This window comes from Kogia breviceps, chromosome 6, assembly GCF_026419965.1.
Source record: "Kogia breviceps isolate mKogBre1 chromosome 6, mKogBre1 haplotype 1, whole genome shotgun sequence".
NCBI classification, from domain to species: domain Eukaryota; kingdom Metazoa; phylum Chordata; class Mammalia; order Artiodactyla; family Physeteridae; genus Kogia; species Kogia breviceps.
This window is the reverse complement of record NC_081315.1, coordinates 133,404,948-133,422,088: the sequence shown is the minus strand read 5'-3', so window position 1 is coordinate 133,422,088 and position 17,141 is coordinate 133,404,948. Positions and strand designations below refer to the sequence as shown.

General features: G+C 35.1%; 1 protein-coding gene across 3 annotated transcripts in view; it reads left to right on the top strand.

Annotated features, from left to right (window-relative positions):
* Positions 1–17,141, top strand: part of MFSD8 (major facilitator superfamily domain containing 8) — a 49,879-nt gene that overhangs the window by 15,986 nt on the left and 16,752 nt on the right. The window contains exons 4-8 of one of the 3 annotated variants that reach the window (XM_067036654.1): positions 3,328–3,568; positions 4,387–4,500; positions 6,609–6,753; positions 7,477–7,532; positions 11,019–11,127. In XM_067036654.1, coding sequence (XP_066892755.1) covers positions 3,328–3,568; positions 4,387–4,500; positions 6,609–6,753; positions 7,477–7,532; positions 11,019–11,127 — 665 coding nt within the window. Of the gene's footprint in view, positions 1–1,124; positions 3,569–4,386; positions 4,501–6,608; positions 6,754–7,476; positions 7,533–11,018; positions 11,128–17,141 lie in introns of all 3 variants that reach the window. The other 2 variants (XM_067036655.1, XM_067036656.1) reach the window with 2 other exon arrangements.

The following is a 17,141-nucleotide window of genomic DNA, read 5'->3' as shown; positions in this document are numbered from 1 at the left end:
CATATCACTAGTTCTTTGGCAATACAAGCATAACATTTTCACCAAAAACCTTGTGAGTTAATTTTCTCAAGTTATTTCATAATAATATTGATAGCTCATTGTGTGCCAGACACAATACTAAATCTTTCATCTAAATCATCTTTTGATCTTCATAACAACTCTGTGAGGTGGTCATTATCACTCCTGTTTAACAGATAAAGAAACTCAGACTAGAGAAGTTAGGTAGCTTGCCCAAGATCACACAGCTAGAAAATGGCAGAATCAAGCCTATCTGAAACCAAAGTCTGACTCTACAGTGCTATGTTGTCTACTGCCTTAAGATTTTTCATTCTTTTTTAAAAATGTTATTTATTTATTTTATTGAAGTATAGTTGATTTACAATGTTTCAAGTGTATAGCAAAGTGATTCAGTTACACACACAAATACATACACACACACACACACATACACATATTCTTTTTCAGATTCGTTTCCATTATAGGTTTTTACAAGCTACTGAATATAGTTCCCTGTGCTATACAGTAGGTCCTTGCTGTTTATCAAAATTTTCATTTTTAATTTAAGGCTACTATCTCTTTTACAATAATATGTTACCAAATATTACTTAGCTTAAAAGTCATCTGTGAGAAAGATAGAAAGGTAGGCCAAAACCACCCCTCTAAAACCCCCAAACAATAAGTTATCTGGCTGAAAGGAATTTGGCACTGCTGTGAATCTCTGACTTGTGCTTCTGGCCCTGGCTGCTAGACAGCTCTCAGCCCAGTGATTCCGTAGCCTGTGTTGCCCAGAGCTCTCATTGATTTCCAGGAAAACTCATATTCTTAAACCCAGATTTTGAATTGGAATGATAGGTTATCTATAGGCCCAGGGACATAGTGGGACTACTCATGCATGTTACAATACAATATAATAATAAAACTGACATATCAGTAAAAACAAACTACCAAGAAATATTAAAATATTATTTTTTTATGTATAGGTAACATTCATTTAGTGCATACTATAGGCAGACATGACCCTAGGCACTATACATGTCTTGGCTTAAATAATTCTCATAACAACTCTGTGAAGTTACCCCCATTTGACAGATAAAGAATTAAAGCATGCTGTTTTTTTTCCACAGCTACTCACAAATGCAGGATTTTTCAGAATCAGATAAGTAGAACCTGGTTTGGAAACTCCTTGACGGCAAGAACTGTGTTCATTCAATTTGTATTCATATTGCCTGGCACAGCTTTTGTCGCAGAGCAGGCCTTAGTGACTGTTAATTGGATGAATAAGCAATAATCTATAAATAAATAGTAGAGGAGGCTTGGAACACATCTCAGCTCCCATAGCAAAGCATTAAGATTTCTAGAACTTTGACTTTGTCAATATTATTAACATGTTTAGAGAAGAATGTTTTGAAATTCAGTACTGCGCACCGTGAGCTATTTTTTTGTAAGAGAAGAGACGGATCTAACTTTCACTGAAGTGTGCAAAACCAAACAAGTTTACAGATAATTACCATACAATATGAGTGGGTAAAAGTCTAAGAGCATGATGTGTGAGTGTGTGTGCATGTTCACAGGGAGAGAGAGCTAGAGGGAGAGGGAGAGAGGCAGAGAGACAGAAGGAGTGGGGGCCGGGGGAGAGAGAGACATACACACAGTCTGACACAGACAGACAGACGGACATGGGGGTTAGGGAGATGTTGCTGATCCAGACTAAAGAGATCCTAGAAGATTTCCCCAAAGCAGTTATATCTGAGCTGAGTTTGGAAGGCCTACAGAAATTGGTCAGCAGAAGGAGCAGTCTGGGCCACAGAGTAGGAGTTTGGAAAGGCGTTCCTGATGGAAGGGGCAGTAGAGGGACCTGTGCAAAGACCTGGAAGCAAAGAGCTTGACTCATTTTGGAAACTTCAAAAAGTTCTGTGACTGGAAGTTAGAACTGGGGGGAGGGAGCGCGCAGAGAGATGAAGTTAGAGAAGAGAGACAGTGGCCAGCTTGTGAGCTAGTTTTACATAATAAGTAGTTGAGATTTTATCCTGAAAACAATATGATAGAGATCATTAGATGTGGCCAGAGGATTGGAAACAACATGCTGTTATTACTATAAGGGAGAGAGAGAAACACACAGGAGCACGGGTAACAGTTCAGTTACTGAACTGATACCTTCTGTTGTAGTATAGAACCTGTATCTTCCAAACCATTTTACTTTCCTGTTACAATTCTAGCAGAATTCTAGCAGATTCCAGTTTTCCAGTCATTGTAAAGAATAGCATCCAATAAAAATAGCAAATGTTAAAATTGTTAGAGCCATCTTCAAGAGTCAGCTCACTTCTGTCCATGAAACGGACACTTGACTATTATGATCAATTGATACCTGAGAAGACACTTTTATCCTTTTGCTTTCAAACCACTAGGCATTTAATATTAAAAGTGTTTTCATTGCTTTTTTGAAAATTAATTTTAAAATTTATATGACATGAAGTCATTATACTTATTCACTCTTATTTCTCATCCCACACAAACAGAAATGTACCTAAATATCTTCATTTTAAGCTTTTAAAAAATATCTTCGGAAAAGAAAAGGCCATGGTTTTCCTTATTAAGTTGTTCTACCACTTAACCAATATATGTTTAAATTTATGTCCTAAAATTTAATGGCTCTTATTTTTCCAAATTATTATACAACCTACCATATTTTTAAAAACCCAGTCTGTTGATTTATTCCATAGTCCCTTTTGTAAGCTAAAATTTTCTGTTTTCTGAAAGTATTTTCTGAGTTGTAATCATTTGGTTTTAACCTCAGTATTAATGATATATAAATCCTCTTTGGTAGAATCCTGGATTGTCTATGCTGAAAGGAAGAATTAGTAGTAGGTTTAATGAGAGAAATTTTATTATTGTCTTTAAGCATTTGATTATTGTGCCCAGTTAAAAAAAATAGATTCACAGTGCTAATGGTTTAGTTTATAGAGTAGCATAAGGTAAATAATTGTATTTACTTTACAAAATTAAAGAATGGCATATTATTTTTATGATATTGTTAGGTATATAATGTGATTTTTTTAACAAGAATTTTATGACGGAACTTCTATAATCGTTCTAAAAGATGAAGTTTCCTAAACATTCCTTGTGTATAGTGAATTGTTAACACATTTAATTGTAATGTCAGAAGTTTGAATTCCTTACTGTAAGTAATGGTGTTATAAAACATGTGTTAGAATTATTGTTTTTATTTTTTTAATAAGAAATGTTACATGGTCAGAAAAAATGTATTTAGATTTTTAACTTTACTTTTCTCAGATAACAATTCTTAAAGCATTGTACTTTTTTCTCCAGATTGATCAGACTGCCGATGCAAGTTTTTTGGGCTGGGTTATTGCTTCTTTCAGCCTTGGCCAAATGGTAGCTTCACCTATATTTGGTTTGTGGTCTAACTATCGACCAAGAAAAGAACCTCTTACTGTTTCCATTTTCATTTCGGTGGCAGCCAACTGCCTGTATGCATATGTACAGGTTCCAGCTTCTCATAATAAATACTACATGTTGGTTGCTCGTGGATTGGTGGGATTTGGAGCAGGTAATACGCATGCATGTATGTTTTTGGTTGTGTTAGACTCACATTCATCCTGATATTTATGGCCTTCTCTCATCTAGGGTCACCTCTTCTCCATCTCCTATACGACATTCAACATACAGATGTCTCATTGCAAATATCTTTCCTATCATTTTGCCTTTGCTCATGATGTTCCCATTACCTATAGTTTCTCTCTTCTGTTCCCATGATTCTTCATCCTTCAAGATTCAGTTCAAGTTCCACCTCTTCCATGAAGCTTTCTTAGGCTACACTACCGCTTCTCCAACATGTCTCTGGCATTTACTTATATACTGTTTTGCACTGTTTTCATCCCTTATCACCAACTAGCTAGTAAACTTAGTGTAATTAGAGACAATTTATGACTTCTGAAAATATTCTCTAGCCCCTAGCAGAGTCTCTTCAACATAAATGCTCAGCAAATTTTTTTGACTCAAATTTTCAGGATTTTTTTATAAACATGCAGAGTGTGTAGCATATTTCTTTTAAAATAGTGTAACAATTAGTAGTACTCCATTCACTCAATGCTTTCTTGGTATTTCATGATGAAAAAAAGTTTAAGTTTCCTGTATGACATTTTTTCATTCATTCACATCTTTAACTGTGTTTTCATGTTACTAAAAGTAATATTTTCCATTAATTGATATATTTGTTCACTATACATGCCTTGTATAATCATAAAGAGGAAGCAGTAACTATGTTGTAGGTTAATATTTCTTCTTCTGTATAGAGCCAAATTAAGATGAATTTTTATAAACTGGAGAATATTTTCTTTTACTTTGTATTATTTTGTCTTTTCTTAGGAAATGTAGCTGTTATTAGATCATATATTGCTGGTGCTACCTCTCTTCAGGAAAGAACAGGTTCCATGGCAAACACAAGTGCATGTCAAGCATTAGGTTTTATTCTAGGTCCAGGTAGGTGTTCTTCACTTATCGTTACTTGGATTTGAAGTGGGAAAACTTTTGAGGTTCAAATGTTAGATGCAATTCAAGTATAAAACCTCATAGCTGAAGGCAAAGGGAGGGAAACTGATATTTTTTGATCTAGCAGCGAGGCTAGGCTCTTTATATGTGTTAACTCATGTTCCCTAAATTAAATGTTATTAGTCCCACTGTACAAATTAGGACCCCAAGGCATAGAGAATCTAAGTAAATTATCCAGGGTCATCCTGATAGTAAATGGGAAATATGAGATTCAAACCTCACTGTCTGATTCCAAAGTATACATTCTGTCCGATAATCATTTAGCTTGACATCTCAGCAAGAGTTTGCTTTTTTTTTCCTGTTACGAGAAACAAAATTCTTTTAATTGAAGGATTTAAGGAAAGTTATAGGAGGTTTTTTCCCCTTTTGCCTTTTGCCCATACCTTTAAGACTTTTCTAAGGTTGAAGAAAATGAAAGCGTTTAAAAAAGATTTACTAGTCTCTTCTTCTTTCCAAGCTTTCATACTTTAATGAAGATAAAAATTTATTAATGAGATTTAATATTTCCCTAAGGCCAATTAATTTTCTGCTAAATGAGTAGAGAAATTAATTTTTTATGCCTAACATAACTTTGAAAAACCATATAATTGGCCCATGCTTTGAATATTGCAGTTATAAATAACATCAGTTTGAATCCAACTCAGTTTACTTCATCATTAACACCCCAACCTCCAGTTTCCATTACTTTGCTTCAACAGAAGAAAGCCTAATTCATCATTCACCAAAATCTAGTATTTTAGTTCAGTGTTCTGGAATAAAATATAAGCAGAAATCTAGAACAATTGAACCTATTGCCTTATTATATACATGAGGGCATAGTCTGGGTCTTTTTATCAGTACCTGTTATAGGCTTAGGTTCTCAGTAAATATTTTGGCCATCTAAAAAGCATTTTAAAGATTATTCACGGGGCTTCCCTGGTGGTGCAGTGGTTAAGAATCTGCCTGCCAATGCAGGGGACACGGGTTTGAGCCCTGGTCTGGGAAGATCCCACATGCTGCAGAGCACCTAAGCCCGTGTGCTACAACTACTGAAGCCCGTGCACCTAGAGCCCGTGAGCCACAACTACTGAAGCCCGTGCCCCTGGAGCCCGTGCTCCTCAACAAGAGAAGCCACTGCAATAAGAAGCCCGCGCTCTCCTCAACTAGAGAAAGCCTGCGCGCGGCAATGAAGACCCAACGCAGCCAAAAATAAATAAATAAATAAGTAAATAAAATTTTTTTAAAAAGATTATTCACTAAAATATTTTGTATTAGAGATGAGTAAATGTAGGCCTGAAAAGATTGGATGACTTTTCCAATAATAACCACATCAATAAGCACAAACATTTATTGACTGCTTACCATACACTAGATGCTGTTCTAAGTGCTTTAGGTGCAGTATTTTACTTAATCCTCACCCTAAGGTTACATGTGAAGTCCTGGCAGAACCAGATACAGAATCTAAATCAGGAGAGCAAACCTATACTTACCCAATCTGATTTTTGCCACAGATCCAAATTGAAAATGATATTAAATATATATAATTTAAGTACCATATACACAGTAATATTTTAAAATGTTGAGTTAAAATGTGACAGTTTCTTATAATGAAATTGATTAAACTTTAATAATTTACTTATGGAAGAAATTGTATAACTTAAATTTCATACAGAGATGTATTTAAAAAAAGAAAATACTGACAAGTTATGTTAGGTATAATCCCTTGTGAATGCCTGTACATCAGTGCTTCTCACCCATTTTTTATGTTATTGTCTCCCTAAGGAGGCTTTTTAGACATTTCTTTCATAATCACTGCATCCCATGAAATTTTAATACCACAGACCTATATTGTATGTGTTTTATATACTGTATGCACATCTGTGCTTTATACAGAAAAAGAGTAAATGTTTTGCCTCTCCCCACCAAGAAACAATTTTCTTGCCTCTGTTGAGATGTCTAATGCAGGTGGATTACTTCCAATTCTATGGTAAATATTTCTCACATTTATTTTAGCCTGTGCCTCCCATATAATTAATCTGTATACATTTTATTTTAATAAGTTTTTCAGACTTGTTTTGCACTCATTGGAGAAAAGGGCGTGACATGGGATACCATTAAGCTGCAGATAAACATGTACACAGCACCAGTTTTACTTGGCGCCTTCCTGGGAATTTTAAATATTATTCTGATTCTTACTGTATTAAGGTAATTAGATAGAAATGATAAAACTACTCTTGTAGATTGTGAAATTAAATAAGCATTATCATTGTTGGAGAATTATTATTTCTATGATATCTTTATTTGGTTTTTGATGTCTAGTTGTGTTCATGTTTTCTGATCAGCTAACGCATGTGGTACTGATAACTAAAATAATAGATGATGAATAAGAACAGATTATAAGGTCTTTAAAGATTCAAGGTTTGGTCTTGGATTACTAATGATAGGTTTCTAAGTAGGGGAAATGGCATGAAAGCAACACTTTAAGTAGATTAATGATTAGGTTCAACCTTAGATACAAAAGTTACTCGTAATGTGTATCTCTTATCTTTTATATATTAGAAAAAATTTTATAAAACTACAGAAGTTTTGTTACTTTATATTTCTTTGGAGTGTTTTATCCAAGAGTCCAAAATGTTTATAACTCATGTTAAAAATCACTGGAAAACTTCAAATACTGATTAAGGCAGCTCATGTGCGCTTTTGGATGAATTGAGGTTTTTTTTTCCATTTTATATGATAATATAATAATAATTGTAACTTGTATTTTAAAAATTTTATCGGTTATATATCATAATAATTTCATTAGTCAGAAGGCAGTAAAAGAAACTATACCAGAATATGAAAAAATAGAAAGCTAGTAATAAATTTAAACTATTATCTATTATACTAAGCCTTTCATGGATACAATATTTATGTTTTTCTTTTAAGAGAACATCGTGTGGATGACTCAGGACGACAGTGTAAAAATATTAATTTTGAAGAAGGTACTATTAACCTGTTTGACTAAATTACTGTAATATTACAAAGTGTTTCTAATGATTCTGTCTCTGACATTCACTTGAATTTTGTCTCTGAGGACAATACAATGGGTAATTCGGGGAAGATCTTCAAAGTTGAAAGTTAGCTAAGTTGATTTTTTTTTTAAAGGCATGCCTATATCAGTGATTTGGTGTGCACAATTGGTAAGGTTAAAACCATTGCTAAAAATCACTTCATCTTGTTTTCAGAAAGCCAATATCCTAAAATCCTTGAGATCTTTGGAATGATTTCAGTATTACTGCTACCAAATGTATCTTTCTGTTTCAAGTATTTCTTTATTCACTTAATCATGGGAATAAGTATGGTTTCTCTTTTGTATTTTTATTCTTTTGGTATACTCTACAAATGCACATTTTCATCCTTCATATCTTTCTCTGACTCATAAATAGGTACCCAGTCTGGTAAGTAGGTATATTTTACTAAATAAACCATTATTTAAGTACTCCTAGTTATGTCCTCCTTGGGGATTGTCCCCCCATGCAAAAGAATGCAATTTAGTCCTTGCCCTCAAGGAGTTTATAAAGTTTTGGAAAATACACTGTTAATTTTACCAAGTTCTTTGATAGACATTTTATTTACTTTTTACAACAAAACTGGTGGAAGGTAAAGTTAAAAGTAGTTGGGTGGAGAGCAGAGTGGTGAGGAGCTATAGCAAATTTTGAACAAAGGAGAAGTATGACGATAGTCAGATTGCAAGTGAGGCTAATCCAGATATGTAAAGACCTGAACTACAGCAGTAACTGAGAATGGAGAAGGGATGAGATAAGGGCTTTTGAAGAAAAAAAGAAAGATTCTGACAGGTTGGATAGGGAATATTAAGGAATGGAGGGGGTTGTTGAAGGTGTCTGCTGGGTTTTGATTCTAGAAAATTGAAAGAATGAGAGAAGAAGAAATTAAGAAGGGACACTGGCTGAAAAGATAAGGTGATTTCAATTTGGTTCAAGCCAAATATAATGCTACCCTAGAACAACTAAAAAAATTCCAGAGGCATCTGTAATTTTGGCAGTAGAGATCAAAGCTAGAGATAGAAATTTGGGAATCATCTAGTGAAAAACAATACAGCAACAAAGAGAGAGTGAGAGAAAGGAGGAAAGGAAGGGGTAGATGAATCAAGTGTGGCAAAATATTGTTGAATCTAGGGCATAGATGGATAAGGATGTGTTTGAAAGTTTTCAAAATAAAAAGAAAGAAAAAAAGAAAGAATGAGTGGTGAGGAAGTGCCGACAGTGGGTATAAGCTACTTTTTTGAAAAGGTGTAAGATAGGATGCTAACTTAAAGGACCTATCTCTCTACCTCTTTAAAGGTAAAGAAAATGAGCAAGTTAAAGAGGGTGAGGTTGAGGGGCTGAGAAAGGGAAGATACCCAGGAAATCTTTCATAAGTTGAAGGGGATAACCTATAGATCCTTGCTTTATTGACTTTAATATGCTTAGAAAGCACCTGGGAACCTTGTTAAAATGCAGAGTCTGTTTCAGTAGGCCTGGGGATGCAGAATCTACATTTATAACAAGCTCCCATGGGAACTGATGCTGCTGGTCTATGAACCACACTTTGAGTAGCAAAGACATACAGCTACATTGTCCAATGTGGTAGCCACTAGTCATATTTGGCTGTTTAAACTTAATTACATTTAAGAAATTCCTCATTCTCACTATCTCAGTAGCTACTTTTTTTTTTTTTTTTTTTTTTTTGGGCTGTGTGGCGTGGCTTGCAGGATCTTAGTTCCCTAACCAGGGATTGAACCCACATCAGTGAAAGCGCCGAGTCCTAGCCACTGGACCTCCAGGGAACTCCCACACTAGCTACATGTCAAGTGCTTAGTTAATGGGTATAGTGACTAACAGCCAGCTGTACTGGACAGCAGAGAGAAAGAACATTTCCATCACGTCAGAGTTCTATTGGACAGCACAGCTCTAAAGCAAAAATGAGAGTTTAAAAAGGAGAGCTCTATTTTCTTTCATAAGATTTCTAGGTCCTTCAAAATAATTTTTATAAAACAAAGATCATTTTAAAGTTTCAATAAATGTTTAGATAAAACATATCAAGTTGTTCCTATTATTAAAAATGTTATCATGGGATAGGTTTTAATTTCCAATTATACAGTTTTTTAATCAATATGTACTGTTTTCTTAAAATTCTCATAATTAGGATACCTAGTCAGTTCCCACAGTTTAGGATGCAACATTTCGGAGTCTCCCCACTAAAGCTAGCACTGGCTGGAGGCTGCAGAAAACTAACCATATATGAAGTAAACTCCATTCTAACTTGGGACAATGTTGATATTTGATTCAAAGGAGTAAAGACTGGCTTCTAGGTGGTGATTGAGAATCAGGGAGGTCTATCCAAAATAATTCAAGGCCCACAGAGACCAGAGTCTACCCCATGGACAGAGGTGTGACTGGTTTTCTTTGTGTGAAAGGGAGGTCATAACCCTATGTCGAGTGTCCAAGGTGCTTAATTGCCCCCAAGTATAGCAGACTATTTTCAAATCTCACTTATTATTGGAGGAAGAACTCCTCCTCAGGAATCCTGAGATATAAAGGCAGGCACTATTATGAAAAAATTATAGAAATTTACTGTGTCTTAGGAAAATCACCCCCTACCCCCACTTCTGCTACACATACACTTAAAGATAACATAAATACATTCTTGTATTACTTACCTGGTTTACTCTGAATAAGTGGGTAAATTATAAAGTAGCATGATGGATGTGTATACATACATGTATCATATGGCGTCACATTTCTCAATTACATCAGATATAGCTTATATTGAGTGTGTTACTTGACTATATAGTTCAAGATAAGTGAATATCTTAACTCATTTGCCTTCCTAATTTATAAAACCACCATCAAATCTTGGTAGTTCTTTGCAAACAATATAAATGATAACGTAAGGACTTAAAAAGATTGTGGTTAAAGAATAAGGATATTTACTAATAGTAATTCCATGTACTGTTAAAATTCAAAATATATATCCATTGAGGTGAATCATAGAACTGAGAACTTATTTAATAAATGATTTGAGGTCTTCATGAAATCCGTGTAACTTTAAAATTTAGGTAAGGTAGAAAAAATTCTGCAACTGAAATTTAAAGCAAATTTAGTATTTAGTATGAGATCATTTTATAGAATTCTATGGACATACATTTCTGTTTTTGATTGAGAGACGCCAAATAGAAAATCTGAGTATTTCCTGTAGGTAACAGAATTGAAGTGTATGTCCTGGGAAGAAAATTCACTTTAATTTTAAATGCCATTTAAAAGTTATTTCTGTTATGTAAATTGTTAACTTTTAAATTGCTTTGAAGGCCTAAAAAATGATTTTAAATGTTTAGTCATTGAATTTGCTACATATAATTTTACACTATTTTAGTGTCATAAGAAAAATTAGTTGTGTAGGTAATATAATTTTTCTTCTATTTACTACAGCAAGTACAGATGAAGTTCAGGTCCCCCAAGGAAATATTGATCAAGTTGCTGTTGTGGCCACCAATGTTCTGTTTTTTGTGATTCTGTTTATCTTTGCCCTTTTTGAAACGTAAGTTTTTTTTTCTGTTTTCATCTAAATCTGATTGTGTAAATAAGCTGTATTTCTTAATGCAATACTAATCAGGAATATAGATGTTCTCAAAAACCTTATGTAAGGCATATTTTTCTTATCATGATGTTAAAAAGCATATATAAATTTTTTGCCTTTAACTTGAATGTAATTAATTCTCTGCCTGTAATCTTACTGCCTTATCTTCCTTCCTCATAAGGGAGTCTGTTTCTCTAGTCTTTCTCCTTTTCTCTGAGTTTTATGATAAATATACTTATAAAATGTTGTGTATTAATTTCATTTACTTTAAGCTATATAACTCTCTACATATGTATGTTGGGTTCAGTCTACAAATTTTAACTCTGTTTAAGCCCTGATCCTGAAAAAACCTAGTATATTGCAGAATCTCTGCCTTGTGTAGGCTTTGTTGACCATTAGTTATCATATGGCTTTTTTTGTTTTTTAATTGGAGTATAGTTGCTTTACAGTATTGTGTTAGTTTCTGCTGTACAATGAAATGAATCAGCTATATGTATACATACATCCCCTCCCTCTGGGGTGTCCCTCCCACTTCCCCCACGATCCCACCCACCTAGGTCATCACAGAGCATCGAGCTGAGCTCCCTGTGCTATATACTGCAGGTTCCACTGGCTATCTATTTTACACATGGTAGCGTATATATGTCAATCCTAATCTCCCAATTCATCCCACCCTTCCCTTCCCCACTGTGTCCACATATCCGTTCTCTACATCTGCGTCTTGATTCCTGCCCTGAAAATAGGTTCATCTGTACCATTTTTCTAGACTCCACATATATGTGTTAATATACGATATTTGTTTTTCTCTTTCTGACTTACTTTACTCTGTATGACATACTCTAGGTCCATCCACATCTCTACAAATGACCCAGTTTTTTATGGCTGAGTAATATTCCATTGTATATATGTGCCACATCTTTATCCTTTCGTCTGTTGATGGACATTTAGGTTGTTTCCATGTCCTGGCTATTGTAAATAGTGCTGCAGTGAACACTGGGGTACATGTGTCTCTTTGAATTATGGTTTTCTCCAGATATATGCCCAGGAGTGGGACTGCAGTGTCATATGGTAGCTGTATTTTTAGTTTTTTAAGGAACCTCCGTACTGTTCTCCATAGTGGCTGTATCAATTTACATTCCCACCAACAGTGCAAGAGGGTTCCCTTTTCTCCACACCCTCTCCAGCATTTATTGTTTGTAGATTTTTTGATGATGGCCATTCTGACCAGTGTGAGGTGATACCATTGTAGTTTTGATATGCATTTCTCTAATGATTAGTGATGTTGAGCATCTTTTCAAGTGCCTCTTGGCCATCTGTATGTCTTCTTTGGAGAAATGTGTATTTAGATCTTCTGCCCATTTTTTGATTGTTTTTTTTTTTTTTTTTTATATTGAGCTGCATGAGCTGTTTGTATATTTTGGAGATTAATCCCTTGTTGGTCGTCACTTCGTTTGCAAATATTTTCTCCCATTCCGTGGGTTGTCTTTTCATTTTGTTTATGGTTTTGTTTGCTGTGCAAAACCTTTTAAATTTAATTAGGTCTCATTTGTTTATTTTTGTTTTTTTTTTTCATTACTCTAGGAGGTGGATCCAAAAAGATATTGCTGTGATTTATGTCAGAGAGTATTCTGTCTATGTTTTCCTCTAAGAATTTTATAATGTCTGGTCTTATATTTAGGTATTTAATCCATTTTGAGTTTATTTTTGTGTATATTGTCAGAGAATGTTCTAATTTCATTCTTTTACATGTAGAGGTCCCGTTTACCCAGCACCACTTATTGAAGAGTCTTTTTGCCCTTGTATATTCTTGCCTCATTTCTCATAGATTAGGTGACCATAGGTGTGTGGGTTTATTTCTGGGCTTTCTCTCCTGTTGCATTGATCTATATTTCAGTTCTTGTGCCAGTACCATACTGTCTTGATTACTGTAGCGTTGTAGTATAGTCTGAAGTCAGGGAGCCTGATTCCTCCAGCTCCATTTTTCTTTCTCAAGATTGCTTTGGCTATTCGGGGTCTTTTGTGTTTCCATACAAATTGTAAAATTTTTTGTTCTAATTCTGTGAAAAATGCCACTGGTAATTTGATAGGGAATGCATTGAATCTGTAGATTGCTTTGGGTAGTATAGTCATTTTTACAGTATTGATTCTTCACATCCAAGAACATGGTATATCTCTCCATCTGTTTGTATCATTTTTGATTTCTTTCATCAGTGTTTTATAGTTTTCTGGGTACAGGTCTTTTGCCTCCTTAGGTAGGTTGATTCCTAGGTATCTTATTCTTTTTTGTTGCAATGGTAAATGAGATTGTTTCCTTAATTTCACTTTCTGATTTTTCATTCTTAGTGTATAGGAATGTAAGAGATTTCTGTGCTTTAATTTTTATCCTGCAACTTTACCAAATTCATTGATTAGCTCTAGTAGTTTTCTGGTGGCATCTTTAGGATTACCTATGTATAGTATCATGTCATCTGCAAACAGTGACAGTTTTACTTCTTTTCCAATTTGTATTGCTTTTATTTCTTTTTCTTCTCTGATTGCCGTGGCTAGGACTTCCAAAACTATGTTGAATAATAGTGGAGAGAGTGGACATCCTTGTCTTGTTCCTGATCTTAGAGGAAATGCTTTGTTTTTCACCATTGAGAATGATGTTTGCTGTGGGTTTGTCGTATATGGCCTTTATTATGTTGAGGTAGGTTCCCTCTGTGCCACTTTCTGGAGAGTTTTTATCATAAATGGGTGTTGAATTTTGTCAAAAGCTTTTTCTGCATCTATTGAGATATGATCATATGGTTTTTATTCTTTAATTTGTTAATATGGTGTATCACATTGATTGATATTCATATATTGAAGAATCCTTGCATCCCTGGGATAAATCCCACTTGATCATAGTGTGTGATCCGTTTAATGTGTTGTTGGTTTCTGTTTGCTAGAATTTTGTTTAGGATTTCTGCATCTATGTTCATCAGTGATATTGGTCTGTAATTTACTTTTTTTGTGATATCTTTGTCTGGTTTTAGTATCACGGTGATTGTGGCCTTGTAGAACGATTTTGGGAGTGTTCTTCCTCTGCAATTTTTTGGAAGAGTTTGAGAAGGATAGGTGTTAGCTCTTCTCTAAATGTTTGATAGAATTTGCCTGTGAAGCCATCTGGTCCTGGACTTTTATTTGCTGCAAGCTTTTAAATTACAGTTTGAATTTCATTACTTGTGATTTGTCTGTTTACATTTAAAAAATCTTCCTGAATCAGTCTTGGAATGTTGTACCTTTCTATGAATTTGTCCATTTCTTCCAGTTTGTCCATTTTATTGTCATATAGTTGCTTGAAGTAGTCTCTTCTGAGCCATTGTATTTCTGTGGTGTCAGTTGTAATTTCTCCTTTTTCATTTCTAATGTTACTGATTTGAATACTCTGCCTTTTTTCTGGATGAGTCTGGCTAAAGGTTTATCAATTTTTTTTCTGTTCTCAAAGAACCAACTTTTAGTTTTATTGATCTTTGCTGTTGTTTTCGTCATTTCTATTTCATTTATTTCTATTCTGATCTTTATGATTTCTTTCTTTCTACTAACTTTGGTGTTCTTTGTTCTTCTTTCTCTAGTTGCTTTAGGTGTAAGTTTAGATTGATTATTTGAAATTTTTCTTGTTTCCTGAGGTGAGATTGAATTACTATAAACTTCCCTCTTAGAACTGCATTTGCTGCATCCCATAAGTTTTGGGTTGTCGTGTTTTCATTGTCATTTGTTTCTATGTATTTTTAAAAATTTCCTCTTTGATTTCTTCAGTGATCTCTTGGTTATTTAGTAGTGTATTATTTAGCCTCCATGTGTTTGTGGTTTTTACAGTTTTTTTCCAGTAATTGATTTCTAATCACATAACGTTGTGGTTGGAAAAGATGCTTGATATGATTTCAGTTTTCTTAAATTTTCCAAGGCTTGATTTGTGATCCACGATGTGATCTATCCTGGAGAATGTTCCATGTGCACTTGAGAAGAAAGTGTATTCTGCCACTTTCGGGTGGATGTCCTATAAATATCAATTAAATCTATCTGGTCTGTTGTGTCATTTAAAGCTTGTATTTCCTTATTTATTTTCTGTCTGGATGATCTGTCCATTGGTGTAAGTGGGGTGTTAAAGTCCCCCACTATTATCGTGTTACTGTCGATTTCCCCTTTTATGGCTGTTAGCATTTCCCTTATGTATTGAGGTGCTCCTATGCTGGGTGCATAAATATTTATAATTGTTATATCCTCTTCTTGGATTGATTCATTGATCATTATGTAGTGTCCTTCCTTATCTCTTATAACAGTCTTTATTTTAAAGTCTATTTTATCTGATATGAGTATTGCTACTCTAGCTTTCTTTTGATTTCCATTTGCATGACACATCTTTTTCTATCTCCTCACTTTCAGTCTGTATGTGTCCCTAGGTCTGAAGTGGGTCTCTTCTTTTTTATTATTTTTATTAATTTATTTATTTTTGGCTGTGTTGGGTCTTTGTTGCTGCATGTGGACTTTCTCTAGTTGTGGCGAGTGGGGGCTATTCTTCGTTGTGGTGCGTGGGCTTCTCATTGAAGTGGCTTCTCTGGTTGTGGAGCACGGGCTCTAGGCACACGGGCCTCAGTAGTTGTGGCATGCGGGCTCAGTAGTTGTGGCTTGCGGGCTCTAGAGTGCAGGCTCAGTAGTTGTGGCTCATGGGCTTAGTTGCTTAGTGGCATGTGGGATCTTCCCAGACCAGGCATCGAACCCCTGTCCCCTGCATTGGCAGGCAGATTCTTAACCATTGTGCCACCAGGAAAATCCCTGAAGTGGGCCTCTTGTAGACAGCTTATATATGGGTCTTGTTTTTGTATCCATTCAGCCAGTCTTTGTCTTTTGGTTGGAGCATTTAATCCATTTACATTCAAGGTAATTATTGATATATATGCTCCTATTACCATTTTCGTAATTGTTTTGGGTTTGTTTTTGTGGGTCTTTTTCTTCTCTTGTGTTTCCCTCCTAGAGAAGTTTCTTTAGAATTTGTTGTAGAGCTGGTTTGGTGGTGCTGAATTCTCTTAGCTTTTGCTTGTCTGTAAAGCTTTTGATTTCTCTGTTGAATCTGAATGAGATCCTTGCTGGGTAGAGTAATCTTGGTTGTAAGTTTTTCCCTTTCATCACTTTAAATGTATCCTGCTGCTCCCTTCTGTCCTGCAGCGCCCTACTTATGTATATTGGGTTGAGTCTAGAAATTTTAAGTCTGTTTAAGCCCTGATCCTGAAGAAAGCTAGTATATTACAAAATCTCTGCCTCATGTAGGCTTTGTTGACCATTACTTACCATATGGCTTTTAAAAATATTTATTTATTTATTTATTAAAATTTTATTTATTTATTTTGTCTGTGCTGGGTCTTAGTTGCAACACGTGGTATCTTTTTAGATGCAGCATGCAGACTTCTCAGTTGCAACATGTGCACTCTTAGTTGCAGCATGTGAACCCTTAAAGTTGCAGCATGCATGCGGGATCTAGTTCCCTAACCAGGGATTGAACCTGGGCCCCCTGAGTTGGGTATGCAGAGTTCTACCCACTGGACAACCAGGGATGTCACTTGTCATATGGCTTTTTAATTTGTATTTTTTTTTAATTTTTTTAATTAATTAATTAGTTTATTTATTTAACATCTTTATTTCAGTATAACAGTTTTACAATAGTGTGTTAGTTTCTCCTTTACAACAAAGTGAATCAGTTATACATATACATATGTTCCCATATCTCTTCCCTCTTGCGTCACCCTCCCTCCCACCCTCCCTATCCCACCCCTCTAGGTGGTCACAAAGCACAGAGGTGACCTGTGCTATGCGGCAGCTTCTTACTAGCTATCTAATTTACATTTGGTAGTCTGTATATGTCCCTGCCACTCTCTCACTTCGTCACAGCTTACCCTTCCCCCTCCCCATATCCTCAAGTCCATGCTCTAGTAGGTCTGTGTTTTATTCCCGTCCTA